This window comes from Anthonomus grandis, chromosome 6 (genome assembly GCF_022605725.1).
Source record: "Anthonomus grandis grandis chromosome 6, icAntGran1.3, whole genome shotgun sequence".
Taxonomy (NCBI): Eukaryota; Metazoa; Arthropoda; class Insecta; order Coleoptera; family Curculionidae; genus Anthonomus; species Anthonomus grandis.
The window spans coordinates 16,453,654-16,469,007 of NC_065551.1; the positions used below are offsets into that span (position 1 = coordinate 16,453,654).

The window sequence follows — 15,354 nt, forward strand, 5'->3', positions numbered from 1 at the left end:
ATTTTTTATATTTCCAGGGATTTTGAATAAGCGTTGTTAATATTTCCTAACTGATGATACTTGGTTTCCTGACCACAGACATTGAGCATAATAAAATCTTCCGAAAAATTCAACAATCAGGCAACGCCGCTTACAATTTCTTTCAAGGGCGCGGTTAAAGGCGTGCAAGGCGGGAAACTGGAATGCCTTAAGATCGGAACCATGTGCTCAATGAATCACGTACGGAATTTCTAACCTAAAATGTCTTAATACAAATAGTGCTCATGGTTACCGACGTTATTTCGGCGTAACTATGGCCTGTATCCTTGGAAAACCTTGTAATTTGATAAAAATAGACTGTTTCGGCTGATATTAGTGATATTTAAATGCCAGAACATAAATAAAGCACCCACGTTGCCGGGATCATAAACAAAAAAAACAAACAACACGTGAGTTTTGACAGGTGAAGTATTACAACTATTCTTACGTTTATCGTTACAATTTGTTTGAGTTTAAATAGTTTTAAACTTACTTTTTGTGTTGCCCTGTTGGTTCTGCTCCTGTCTTATCCACTTAACAAATAAAATAACACAGAGTCCAACGAACACGGTTAAAAGCACCACAGCGAAAACAGCCGCGTTTTCGCCACTCTCCACCGTACTTATCATGTTTTTTTCTATTAATTCTTATTTTCCGGCGTATTTAATTATAAAAACGTTTAAAAATCCGGAATATATTTCCGGCGAAAATTCCACTCGGCCACACGCGTGTTGTTTACACTGCTCCCGTCTCGTTCTATTCGGCAACGGAAATGAAGTTCGCACTGCACACCGGTGTTAAAACAGATCCGATGAATGGGCGGGATCAACGAAAAGGCGCCAAATTTGAACGGATCTAATTTGAATTTTTTCTGATAGTTTTTTCGAATTATTTTTCATTCTATGCTGCTTGATGATTATTGGATTGAGTAGACCCATTCGCGTGTTGTAGATGAGAGTTGTCTGATGTCCTTTCTTTCTGTTAAGAAAAGCGAAATTCGACTGAAATGGTCCGCGATCCGACGCGCGGTTTTCATTTCGGATGGGAGAAGGCGGCTGAAAATGTCGCGTGGTGTGGAGACGGCGCAATGTTGCCGCGATAAAATCGATTTCTCCAACTATGGGAAATACCAGGAGAAATATCCCAGCTCCACATTTAGTATTAGTAGAATAAAAAATATTGTTGACACATCTTACTAAATATTCTGAGAATATCATGATAACTTTCCACGTTCCCGTTTAGAATGTCCATAATCATATTTATTTTTTACGGTTAATTAATTGCGGGGTATAAAGAACTTTTTGTTTTCCCCCGCTATGTCGTAATGGGCGGCCGTTTTGGATAGCCACGTCATACTATGAGGCTGTCACGTGACTGCCAGCTTATTACTACAAAATCGATCATATGACATCTGTCAGCCAAACGGGAAGCGAGCTCTTATTTTCTTTATTACAAGGGTTATTCGAAACGTGTATATTTTATATTTTAGTTAGCTATGGGGTGGAGTAAGAAAAGTTTATTCTTCAAAAAAATACGTTCATTAGTGGTGAATTTAAATAAACACCTTCAATTTTTGGAATTACAGTAAACTATAATGTTAAAACCTAATTCATCATACTCTCTTGGGTACGTACGATTAATAAAGGAGCAAACTCGTATAACAAATACTACTGCAACATGCTTAGATCCCATTTTTATTAATACTTTAATAAGATTATAATAAGATATTTGTCATAAAAGTGGCACCTTTGTTTCGGGTTTAAGTGATCACAACCAAATGCCTTTCTGCACTAGTCGTTAAAAGACAAAACCAAAAATATTAACCTTTTGCGATTTTAAATATTTTTAATGAGATATACTTTAGGATCGATTTATCGCATATTTACTGGGATAATATTTATTATCTTGCGGACCACTGTAACATCCCTTTAGAAGAATTTTTAAGTCTTTTAAAGTTTGTATTTGAAAATAGTTATTTCACTTTCAATAATATATATTACAAACAAATCTATGGTCTTGGAATGGGTAACTGTCTATCACCTATATGTTGTGATCTGATTATGTCAGAATTACAAAAATATTGTATGGGGAAAATAAAATTTAGGTTACCATTTTTTACAAGATTCGTTAACGACATTGCCACGTGTATTCCAAAAACTGAAATAGAAAACATAAAAAGTACATTTAACAGTTTCCACCCTAAATTACAGTTCACTATAGAGTGTAAAACAAATAACAAACTTCCATTTCTAGACATTCTATTAATCAGAACAGAAGATAATACAATCATCACTGATTGGTATCACAAACCCACTTTCTCTGAGAGATTTCTTAACTACCAATCAAATCACTCATTTAAACAAAAATTAAACATAATTAGCAACCTAAAATCCCGCGCAATAACCTTATCTCACTCCAGTTTTCATAAAAAAAATGTTAACAAAATTAAAGATATTTTACTAAAAAACAATTTTCTTCATAAACTATTAAACAAAATCCTAAACAACAACCCTACACCTATTAAAGTCAAAGAAAACCAAAACCATAAATTTGCAAAAATTCCTTATGTCAAAGGTTTGTCTGAAAGGGTATCAGAAGTTGTTTCTGATGATGAAGTCAGAATAGCGTTCAAAAATGAAAATACCATCAACAAACACTTCTTAAAACTCAAAGATAAAACACCAAGTGAGTTACAAAGTGGCGTGGTTTATAATAATATATTTAATATTAATATAATAATATAATATAAATATAATAATATAATAATAAATTTAACGTAACGTTTATTACGGGCAGGTACTTAAAAACCAGAATTAGCAAACACGAAAGAAGCGTAAAACCAAGGAACTACGCAGCATCTGGGAAGACTGCTCTAGCAGAACACTCCTTCAATCAACAACACCAATTTGATTTTAACAGCACTGGATCATTGGCAGAAAATCAAATTATAAAAAAAGAATTTTACTAGAAATGGTTAATATAAAAAAGTATAAAGAAAGCATTAATAAAAAACAAGACACTGATGATCTAAATGCAAGTTACTATAATTTAATTAATTTACTACCAAAAAGATAAAACTAAAACATAAAATTTATTTTTGTCAAAGAGTGTATGTCCCAAATTTAGATCACACAGTTTTTTAACAAATTAGTTTCTGGTTTTGAACGTATAGATACATACAGCTTCCTTATCTACTAATCCTTAACTTATCAACATAACATTGAATCATAAAAATTAAATTAATAAGCGCTCGGAAGAATAAAAACATTTGTTTCTTGGCTTATTGTTGATTCTAGTTTGCCCTGTAATAATGCACCTACAATTTAACCCATGTTAAAAATAATTCTACGCTCCTATTATAAATGTGTTTCAATTATAACTTAAGAAACCTAGACTTAGGTAAGAGGTGTAATGTATAAAAAAAAATAATATTATACTGTTTTTTTTTTATAAAAAAAATTTTTAACGGATTGTACCTGAATGTAATTTTAACTGTGTCGTGGTTTTTGTTTTTTTGTTGTTTTAATTTTTGTAACTTAAAGAACATTTATTTTAATAGTGTTTTTTATGTACTTGAAATTACTTTGTTTTATCTCTGTAATTACTTGAATCCATTTCACTGTCCTTAGGATGACTTAATATAAGTCGAAACGTCGACATTTAGGTAAACAGGTTTCTGTTTTATTTCTGACCCCACCCAACAACCCTCCACAATAATAAATAAAAAAGTTCAATACTTAGAACAAAACATTAATTATTTGTTTAATATTCATGTACGCTACAGAACTATAAGAGCCAGTAAAAAGCCAGCTCCCTGGTTGACAGACATCTTATTTTATTTTAAAAAGTGTTTTTAAAATATTATAACAGACTTATTTTAAAAAGTGTTTAGAAAATTGGAGACGATACACGGAGTGTCGTAATTTTGCGTTGGCATCAATAAGACGAGAAAAAGCTGCATATCTTAAAAGCTTGGGGAGGGACAAAACTGGTAGAATACTTTAGAAAGGTCTTGAAACTTTGAATATTAAAACAACCAAAAATAATAACGAGCTGCCGTCTAATAAATCTGTTCCAAATCAAATAAATGATTTTTTTGTAATTTTTGCGTCTTTAATAAATCTGATAAATGTTTAAACAAAATAACTTCTACTCCAGTAATAAATTTACCGAAGATAATGTTAATTTTTCTTTAGTAGAGCAAAATACTGTCAAAAAAACTATAAAAAATATTAGGTCCAATGCCTCTGGCGTGGATAACATAACTCGATGTATGTTACACTTATGTCTCCCTGATATTCTGGATCATGTCACTCATATTATAAAATGTTGTTTGGAGGTAAGATATTTTTTATACTTAGATTTTAGTAGGACATACATTAGGTGGTATGTCCATAATATGTATGTCTCCAGTCCTAAAAGTGTTCAAGATTTACCTCCCATAAGTTTGCTTCCCATAATCTCAGAGGTTCTCGAAAGAATAGTCTATATGCAGCTGTTATAATTTTTAATGTCAAATAATATCCTCCCTTCCCATCAGTCTGGCATTAGGAACATAGCTCTTGACAAAAAGATTTCAGCCATTATGATAGCTCAGCCAAGAAGTGCGGGTGAATAATGAATATTCTGCTTCGAAAAATATTATTTCTTGTGTCTCATTATTTGTTATCATTATTATTCCTTATACAGGGTGTCCCAATGTCCCAAAAGTAGACGTCCAAACGAGAGGAGGTGATAGAGGAGATCATTTGCAATAAAAAAAAACCCTATATATCCGATTGTTGATGGTTTAAAAGTTATTTCCATTTTTCTAATTTTTGTAAAAATCACTTCATGCATCATACACAAAATTTATTACAAAAATATCATAATTTATTTACATAGTATTTAGTGCGAGTGTGACCCTAAGGAGTGCACCCATTCATAAATATGATTTGGATGCATAATTGTTTCTTTCACTAGTAAAAAAAAATAATTTTTCAATATGTTTAATTTTTATTTAAAAATTATTTGCCTTTTAAGTGAACTCGGCAGAAACAAATTTACTACAAAAAGTTAAAGATTATCAGGAAAAGTTACTTATTTAATGAAGATTCTCATATGGTGAAATACTTTCAGATAAGTGATACGAGTCTTTTTTGATTGACATTTTTATTAAACTAATCGTTTTTGGAGAAAAATCAAAATATTGTAATACTAAATAATCTAATTCTAAATAATGAAAAAAAAAAAGAATTTATTGCTATTAAACATCACAATAAATATTCAAAATGCGAACCACCTGCCCTAATACACATTCAGCAACGGCGGATGAAATTACTTTTTATGCGCCGAAAGGCTCTGTCATTGTTGGTAATAACGTTGGTCGCTTGTCTTATTTTTCTTCACAGTTCTACTTCAGTCTGGCTTTCATCGATAAAAACAAGTTCTTTGAAATATCCCCATAAAAAAAAGTCTAAGGGGTTCAGGTCAGTAAAACGCGGCGGCCATTGGATGGTTCCTCCCCTTCCAATCCATCGATTATTAAAAGTAGTATCAAGATGTTGCTTTACGATTCGGACAGAGTGAGCAGGAGCTCCGTCCTGTTGCAGCCACATGTCTCGCCGTGTTGCTACAGATACGTCTTCAAGTAAATCGTTCAAGTTATGTTGCAAGAAATGTAAATAATTTTCGCCGTTAAGTCTTCCTGGTAGCTCGAATGGTCCAATTAATTTGCCTTCAATGAACCCTGCCCATAGATTGACTGAAAACGCTTACTGGAATACGCTGAACTGCTTACGTCACTCCACAAAATGTTTTAAAAAAAATTTGAGTCTTCTCTATTACGCTGCAGCATTTCCCGACCATGAAACTGAATCCTTTTTTTATAATCAGTGGGCAGAAGTGCTTGAACATGTTGCACATGATAAGGCTATAACAGATTTCTTTGTAAGACTTGATGAACTGTGGATTTGGGAAGTCCCGAACGTCTTGCTATGCGACGAACACTTGTTGTTGGATTCTCTGTTGCAAATTCCACAATATCATCTTCATCGTTATCATTTCTAGGTCTTCCTACTCTCCGTGGCTGACCAGGAATGATGCCTTCCAAGTAACTTTGAAGCACATTTATGAAAACTCTATGGTCAGGATAGCGATTTCGACCGGGAAAGCGTGTTTCATATTCTCAGGCAGCAGCTCGAAAAAGTACACTATTTAAGACAACATTCATAACAAATACCACGCAAATACGTGAGGATATTCTTTCTATGAGTTCTTTACAGAATTCATGACACTATTTTTATAAAAAACAGAAAAACGGTAATAACTTTTAAACTATCAACAATCGAATAATAGTATATGGGGTTTTTTTGATTGCTACTGACCTCCTCTATCGCCTCTTTTCGTTTGGACGTCTACTTTTGGGACACCTTGTATATACTTCAGATTTACGAGGTCTTGTTGAAGATTCAGAAATACATCAGTATGCTGATGATGACACTCAATACATACATTATTTTGACTCTGGTAATTTTGATAACGTGGCTGATGCTATTAACGGTGATTTGAACCTAATAAATCAATTTTCAAAAGAGCATAACCTTGTCATTATTCCTAATAAAACAAAAATCGTTTTGTTTTCAAACCGAGGATCACATAAAAATATAATGGAAATTATTCACATTCAATTGGATAACGAAACTATTTTATTCTCTGATACTGTGAAGGTTCTGGGACTGAAAATCGACAATTCTTTAAGGTTTAAGGAACATGTTATTATTCTTCTGCACAGATGTAATTTACGCATGCGTATGCTTTATGCCAATAAACACATTTTAAATTTTAAAACTAGGAAAAAACTCATAGTGGCTCTTGTTTTATCCATTTTAAATTACTGCCTTATAGTTTATTATCCTTGCTTAGACCAAATAAATCATTACCGCCTGCAACGCGTACAGAATACTTGCTGTACATTTATTTTTAACCTTAGAAAGTCTGATCATGTATCAGACTCTATATTTCAGTTGAGGTAATTAGCGATACCTTCCCTATTCAAATTCTTTACTTCTACTTTTCTTTATCGATTATATGTTAGTCATGTAAGTCCTGAATATCTTTTTGAAAAGTCAATACTTGTAAACCAATGTTTAATACTTCTTTAAATGTGTATAGGAAATATTATAGACTTGTTTTTAAATCAATTCAAAGAATAGTCTAGTTTTCTAGAAGATAAATACTTTACATATAAATGTTACTTTTTTCGTTTTCTCCATTTATACTGTGATTGTTAGAAAGGTTAAAAGTTAAAGAATAGCTCTAAGCTAATCTTCGCCTTCTTTGGCAATGTAGTATTAAGTAATATTGTAAGATTAATATTGCTTTTTTTTTAAATAAAGACATATTATTAATATTATTATTATTGTTATTATTATAAAGTACACTTATGAAATAATTTAGTCTATTATACCGGGTATCCAGAAACTCTACCGAAAAACTTTACAGGGTGATTCTCTAGCAAAAAATAGGATATTATTTTTATGAATGTGTGTCCTAAACATGTTACTTCCGGATCTATACGGTGTTAAAAATAAATTTTATTTTTTAAGTCCCTGCTTAGTTTTGAGCCAATTTCTATTGTTAGTTTTTTTTTAATTTGATGCATTGTTATTTTAAGAGAATACTGACAGTCAAGGTAAGCAAGTGTCTAGAAAATCTAAACTTCAAGGATTTAAAATAATATAACCTAAATTGGGAACTAATCAACTTAAACTACAAAATACCGGTAGAATTCGTGTCTATATCATAACGTAATTTCATTCTGTTACTTTCTAGGTAAAGGTAAGTCCCTTCATGGACCATTTGCAAACGCTCTTGTAAACAAAAGAAAGCTTTTTGATTATATCGTGGCCAATTCTCTATGGCTTCCATCAAACTTCTTTTTGACATATGCAATATTTGTTAGGACTGAACTTTCAGGTTGGCCTCTCGGAGCTGACCAAATACCGTAAATAAATATATACATTATATTGGAAATTATCATTTACAATAAATATGCACATAGAAACATATGTCATTATTATTAAAAGTGTCCTTAAATTTTGTTAGTAGTACATTTTGAATAATTTCATTCTTTCTTGTAAAAAAACTGATCCTCTAGTTATGACTATCCCTTATGTAGGCCTTAACTGTAATATTTTATATAATAGCAACCTTACTTCACTTTTTAAAAATGTTCATAATAATAACATAGATCTGTACAAAATATTTAAATCTCATCATGCTTATAATGTTGGTCCTGACTTGGCTAAGTTGATGCATATTTATATCACAGGTAAATATCTTAAGACTCATTCTGCTGTGAAATCTGTTAATGACATCTCTTCTATTGGCGAGTGCCCTTTTTTAAAGTAAATTTACCCTCTGATGTGTTCTCCATCTTCCTGCTAAATATTCAATCTATTAGAAAAAAATCTGATGATTTATATATTCTCTGAGAAGAATTAAAATTTCCTCATTTAGTTTGCATTATGGAACATTGGCTAAGGCTTAATGAATTAGTTTATTTACCCAACTACACTGTTCTTTCTAAATTTAGCAGATCTAGTTTCATTCATGGAGGTACACTGCTGCTAATGAGCAGGGAGGCGGAGGATAGATTCAATTATTATATAGTTCATATAATATTCATATATATAATTATTATATATTCATATTATTAGCGTAAATAAATTTGACCATTTAATTGTTGTTAATGTTTATTATAAAGTCATAAGTGCATGAACTTCTGATCATGAGGTTGTCTTGGCGGGGTTGGCTTTGATTTAACCTTGGCTTCTCAACCATCTACCAAATATCGGGGATACATTTTTTTATGTGAATTTTTTTTATTACCTTCATTTATCCGTTTTGACAATTTATAGGTAGTTTGGTAGTTTTTTTTTGTCTTGTAAACATTTAGCTTAGTACATGAAATATATTATTTTTGTGACAATAAAGCATATTTTAGTTTGATTTGATAGGCTAAAAATAAAATGACTTTAATAATGGTTTATTTTAATAACGAAGAATATGCTAATATACATTTGTTTTAAGGCGAATCTTGAAAATCTCTAAAAAATTTCCTAACAGAAGGCATCCATTGCACTATACGTTTACTGCATTTTATAAGCGGCTTAGAGAGACAGGATCAATTATTCCAAAGAACTATAAGACAGAAAGACACCCAATTATTAATGTTGGTGATTAGGAAATTATTTTAGAGACCCTTGAAAAATCCTGAAATTAGGGTAAAAAGGCTTGCTGCGGCTAATCATTTGTCAAAATTACCTGTGTGGAATATTTTACATAAAGAAAACCTCTATCCATTTCGTTTTCAATAAGTTCAGGCGCTTTTAGAACGAGAGTTGCCCCTCCCTTTAAAATTTTCCTACTGATTACAAAATAAAAAAAAACTACGATTATCAGTTTTTTTCTAAGATTTTGTTTAGTGGTGAATCCCTTTTTACTGGAATCTGTGAATCCCTTTTAACAATGGAATTTGTAATATTCATAACGGCCGTTTTTGAAGAAGCCCCTCACCAACACAGATTTCGAATTAATGTTTGGATAGGAGTAACATTTTATTAGGATTCGTCGAAGTGCCTGATGATGATGATGAATATTTAAATTTTTTACAAAACATATTACCACAGCTGCTGGATGAAATGCTTTTAAATATCCGTCTAAATTATTGGTACATCCGTGATGGCTGTCCCGCACACTTTGGTGTAAACGTTCGGCATTATTTAACCAAACCAAAATAAATGGATAGGAAGGGGTGGTCCGATTGCTTGGCCTCCTAGATCCCCCGATTTAAATCCCTATGATTTTTGCATTTGGGGCTATTTAAAATCGGAAGTTTATACCGTTGCCATAGAAACTTAAGAATAGCTTTGGGAAAGAAAAAAATCCAAAATAAAGCAGGGATTTTTTAAAGAATTCGCTGTTCCTTATTAAACAGAGCAAGATTATGTATTGAATTAGATGGCATTCATGTAGAACACTTAATGTAAATATTAATTTGTTTTAGTTTGTTATTGTTCCTGTTGTCATTGTATTTTTTTTTATTTATATGACGATTTTCTATTTGGATAAAAGCCTATAATAAAAAAAATTATTTAAACACTAAAATTTAGTACTCAAAAATCTTTAATTTCTTAGGAATTTACAAATTTAAAAATCACTTGCGGTTTACTTTTTCTCCTAGTTTTCATATAAAATGCTGAAAAATTGCATTGATTTTCCAAGAAGATAAACTTAATTCATTTTAAAATAATAAACTTAAGAAAAATAATTTTAATAATTACTGAGTGGCCGAAAATGGCCTGAAAGAAAAAAACTTTATTTTTTTTTGTAAGTCAAAAACTGCCCTCTGATTTATAAATCACATCTGCAAAAGTGTCTCAAAATTTTTAATTGTCTTCCATGTAGAATCAAAAGTGCTCAAGACTTTTTGCTCCAAATTTTTAAGAGAACTCTTAAAACCTGTTAGGAGACTGTTCTTTTTCCTTGTTTAGTTCTTTAACTTTAGATTTAGTAAATTTTTTTTCTGGTAATATTTATTGTAATTTTATGACAAATGCTAGGCATTGTTATGATGTCGATCGTTTGATTTGATATTAATGACATGGCCAATCTTGGAATCTTGAGAAAATTTATTCAGTTTGCACTGATACAACAATTTTCTGAAATGACACAAATGCAGTAAATCTAAATACCACAGTTAACAGAGAAATTGTTGAAATCAAGAAATGTTGTGATTCTAACAAACTGTGTTTAAATATTTCAAAATCAGTGTTATGAATTTTAATGCAATTTAGATGATTTGTTTTTGGATAATCAGATTCTGAACAATTTGGACGAAAATACATTCTTAGGTTTATTTAATGACAATAAACTAACATTTGAAAGTCATATTACACAGTTATCTCAAAAAATATCAGCAAATAATTAAGCTCTTAAGGTAAAGCAGGAGAGGTTGATTGAAATGGCGAGAAATGTTTATTTTTCTTTAATTAAATGCCATTTAACGGACGGTTTGTGTTTCTGGGGTGCATGGCTGCATGCACACTTTAGTTATTTAATACTGCTTTTGCTCGCAAAAGAGCAATCTGGCGTCTGTGTAATGTTAGTATGCGAGAGTCTTGCCGTTAATTACTCTTAAAATCTTAACCTTTCCTTCCTTAATTATATTGAAATCTATTTCCTAAAAAATTTATCATAAAAAATTTTGAATCATGAGTCCATTAAAAAGGCATGAATCTAGTAGTCGATGAACTAATTGAACTAAGCTTTTGCATATGCCTACAAGTTCATTAATCAAAAACATTTATATTGGATGGTAAAAAACTCTTTAATCATCTTCCAGCAGAAGATGGGTGGTGAAACTTTTTAAAAAACATGCTAGAGAGCTAGACTTGAAAGAATATTATGAAATAACTGAATTTTTGTCAGATAGGTTTTAGTCAAGATTTTTGCATTATTTCATTTTACCTCATTTATTTCGCATTTATTTTTTTAAGTTTTACATTAAATAGAATTAATAATATTTTTTCGTGTTATACATATTGATACTCTTGACATTGCATTGTCTTGGCATGCCTTGATTCAGGGACTTGACGGATTATTTCTGTATAATCTTCAAATGTTTTTCTGTAGATGTATTTTCTCATTTTACATTCTTGTCAAAACAGTTATTTTTATCACAATTATATTGGCGGGTTTTTTTCCGGTTATTCATTCCGTTGAACCACGTGCAAAATTTTTCTAAACCGTCAAGACGCGGCAACGCTGCGCCGTGAAATCATACTAACCCGCTCTTCATCTCGTACCGTGCGTATCGATCTTGATCTCGGTCTACAAGTACTAAGAATTTTTACGAAATGATCTCCGAATCCTCACATGACGGTGATTTGGTAATAAAAGATTATGACGTGTGTTCGTGTTATTTTATGATGACGAAACTGCTAAAAGGTTGAGAATTATGATAAGATTAGCGTGTCCACTGTAATGAAGTGTTTTTTTTTCATGAAAAAATCATTTTTAAAATAATATTCGGATTGTGAACCAGTGACGCCACAGTCTATACACCTACTGTGGGGTAACTGACTGACAATTATGTACGTCACTGGTTCCGACAAACAGACGGAGAAAATAAGGAAAGTTTTATAGGAAAAGGCACTTAAATCCATACTTACCCCAAAATATCTTTGTTGATTGTCAAATTCTTGGCGTATCATTAGTTTTTTACTTAAAGCTCTCGGTATCACCTGCCTCACTATATTAATCCCCAGAAACCAATAGAAAACAAAGACTCTTATTTACTAACTTGAGTACATTAACACCTCAGTTTCACTTTTAACAATTCTAAATACTGACATTGATATTTTCAAAATTATCACTTTCTAATCTAATAGCACGTTTACTACTAAAGTTGCGTCTCGAGTTCGACAGACTAACAAATCGCATAAAGGAAAACCCCACGATGCGGGAAAAACAAATAAAAATCTGAAAAAAATTAGTCACTTTTGTCAGCTTAACCTAAATTTGAATCGGGGTTTCGCTTTGTTTGAAACCCGCTATTCGCGCTCAATTTTTATTTCGTAAAATTTGGCAAGCGTGCGCACCATCATTTCTAAAAACGTATGCGTCATAATATGTTTTTAATTATAGTTTTCCGAGGATTGATTGCTTAAACGGGTTTAATCGTTGATACATACAGTACCGAGCAAAAGGGGAGAAACATCTTATTTATTTCAAGTATAGTAGGATTAAATCGGTCGATCGTTTTCAAAACTATAAAGTTGCACTTCATCATAAAGTCCTTTCTAAGACCACCTAAAACCAGGTAGCTCTAGCAAAACGACACCTAGAGTTGACTAGAAGATTAAATCCTTAGTTCTTGGAAATCCATTCAAGATAGCAATAAACATAAAATATCAATTGGACGTTAGACGAACAATAGATGTTAGTGTACATACAATTCGAAGACGCTTAAAAGACAGTTGCTTGCCGGTTAGAAAACCGTCCAGGAAAAACCCTTAATTTCGAAGATGAATCAACCATGAATTCGTCGGAAACAAAACGGAATACAATGTTATTTTCCGATGAAAGTATATTTAATTTATCTTCTTCGGGTAGTATTTTATTATAAGTATTTTATTATAATTTATTATATATTATAGTCAGGCGCCCTAAAAATTCAAGATATTCTCCAAAGTACACTTTGGGCACTTTTAGGTATGCAGGGTGAAATGTACAAGTTGGGAGCGAATTCTTTTTTTATTGAAATGTCTTATTGTCAAAATTGACGGTTATGGATCGGAATACATAAGTATAAAAATATTACGTGATTATAGGTTGCCATATGCAGAGGAAAACATGCCATTGAAATGGCTCTTTCAAAATGACAATGATTTTAAACATACGGCTAAAATGTGGTAACCCTTTGCAAAAGGTGAAAATAATTAAGTTTTTGGGCATTTTGATTGATCAAGAATTACGCTTTGAAGACCATATACTAAGCTTAAGGGTTGTAATGGAGGAATTGGGACATCAGCTGACACGGACGGTAGTCTATTTCTCCTTATTTTAGTCACACCTTAAGTATGAAATAGAAATCTGGGGTGTTGCCAACAAGGGACTTTTGAATATGGTTTTAATGATCTAAACGAAAGATGCTCGTTTTACTACTGGAATAAATCATAGACTGCCAAAAATCTTACCTCTTTATTCATATTAAAGGTTTCTTCACTTACTTAATTCTTTATATTTATATTATTTTTTTGAATTGTTTTCTTTAATTTTTGTGGTTTGGTATGTATTTAATGGTTTTTGTATACTTTTATACCAATGCAACAAAATCTTTAATTTTGTGGACTAATAAAGCACATTGAATTTGAGTTGAATTGAATCAATAAAAAAAATTTGGGGACAAAAAATAACTAATGACTTTAATCGGCAAAATAATTTGTAGTAAACATGCTAAAAAATTTAAAAATAGAACCAAGTTGTTTGAAGCAGTAGAAGCTGATTGGCACCCTAGAGTCAAGGAGACCTTAAAGAATCTAATTGGATCTATAACGAGAAAATGCCTCGCAGTTATCAAAAACCAGGGATATGCAACTAAATATTAATTTTTAGTTATGATATGTTTTATGTTTATATGTTTCTTTATTTTTGCTCCCTGTGTTTTTAACATATATTACAGGAAGGCTTTATAACAAGTAAAATTATTAAATTTTTTTTTTGATTATAAAATAATATTTTGATTATATAAATAATTATTTGTAATTAGAAAAAGTAGAAAATATGCTAAAAACGGAAAGTTTTTTTTGTCGTTACTGTACATACAGGGTGTTCATTTGAAAACTTCCCACCACGGATTTATCGAAAACCACTGTTTAAAAAAAAACGCCGAAATACGTCAAAAGGTTTGACGTATTTCGGCGTTGACCTTGACAAAAAAATAAATAGCGGTAAAGTTGAAAATATTTTTTATAATTTTTAAGAAGCTGACCTAAGAATTTTATATCAGAGCTTTCTTAGCATTAACTGGATTATATTGGAATCTATGGATAATATCAATTCTGTCGTCGAACTTTTCTATAATAAAATTTATAATTGTGTTGATAACTGTGTCCCTAAAACTGCCAGGCGCAAACGATCTTATCCACCCTGGTTTACCTCTGAAATTATTGAATCAATTAGAAATAAACATAGCTCGTAGAAAAAATATAAGCGTTTTCATCAACAATATGATTTAACTAAATTTACCAACAGGGAATGATTATGTCTGATCCTCAAGCTATTGCAAACGCATTCGCAGATTTCTTTAAAAGTGCATATATTTCTTCCACTGCTACACAACCTGGCAACAATGCTCAAAACATATTTGCAGATACCATCATTATATCCAGATTCACGGAAGATGAAGTATTACGAGCTCTTAAAACGATTAAACCAAAAGCAACTGTTGGACCCGACAAAATTCCTGCTTTCCTTCTCTATGATTGTGCCATAGCTTTTGTTAAACCATTAACTTTCCTTTTTAATTTAGCGTTAAAACAAGAAAGCTTTCCTGATCTTTGGAAAATATCTAAAATTATCCCTGTACACAAAAAGAGTGACAAAAATCTTATAGAAAACTATCGCCCAATAACAATAATTAATAACTTTTCTAAATGTTTTGAACGTGTTCTGCATACTGCTTTATATCCATCAATGAAACATCTGATTGACAGTAGACAACACGGTTTTATGAAGGGCAGGTCTACCACAACAAATCTAGTTTCTCTTACTGAATTTATAACTGAATCA

The 15,354-nt window shown here is 31.4% G+C and overlaps 1 protein-coding gene across 4 annotated transcripts in view; it reads right to left on the bottom strand.

The window, feature by feature from the left end:
• LOC126737529 (putative exonuclease GOR) overlaps positions 1–15,354 on the bottom strand; it is a 90,102-nt gene that overhangs the window by 57,599 nt on the left and 17,149 nt on the right. For 2 of the 4 annotated variants that reach the window (XM_050442454.1, XM_050442453.1), the window contains exon 1: positions 512–1,049. The exons of 1 other annotated variant lie outside the window; for it this stretch is intronic. In XM_050442454.1, coding sequence (XP_050298411.1) covers positions 512–647 — 136 coding nt within the window. In that variant the 5' untranslated portion in view covers positions 648–1,049. Of the gene's footprint in view, positions 1–511; positions 1,050–12,233; positions 12,474–15,354 lie in introns of those variants that run through there. One more of the 4 variants, XM_050442456.1, reaches the window with a different exon arrangement.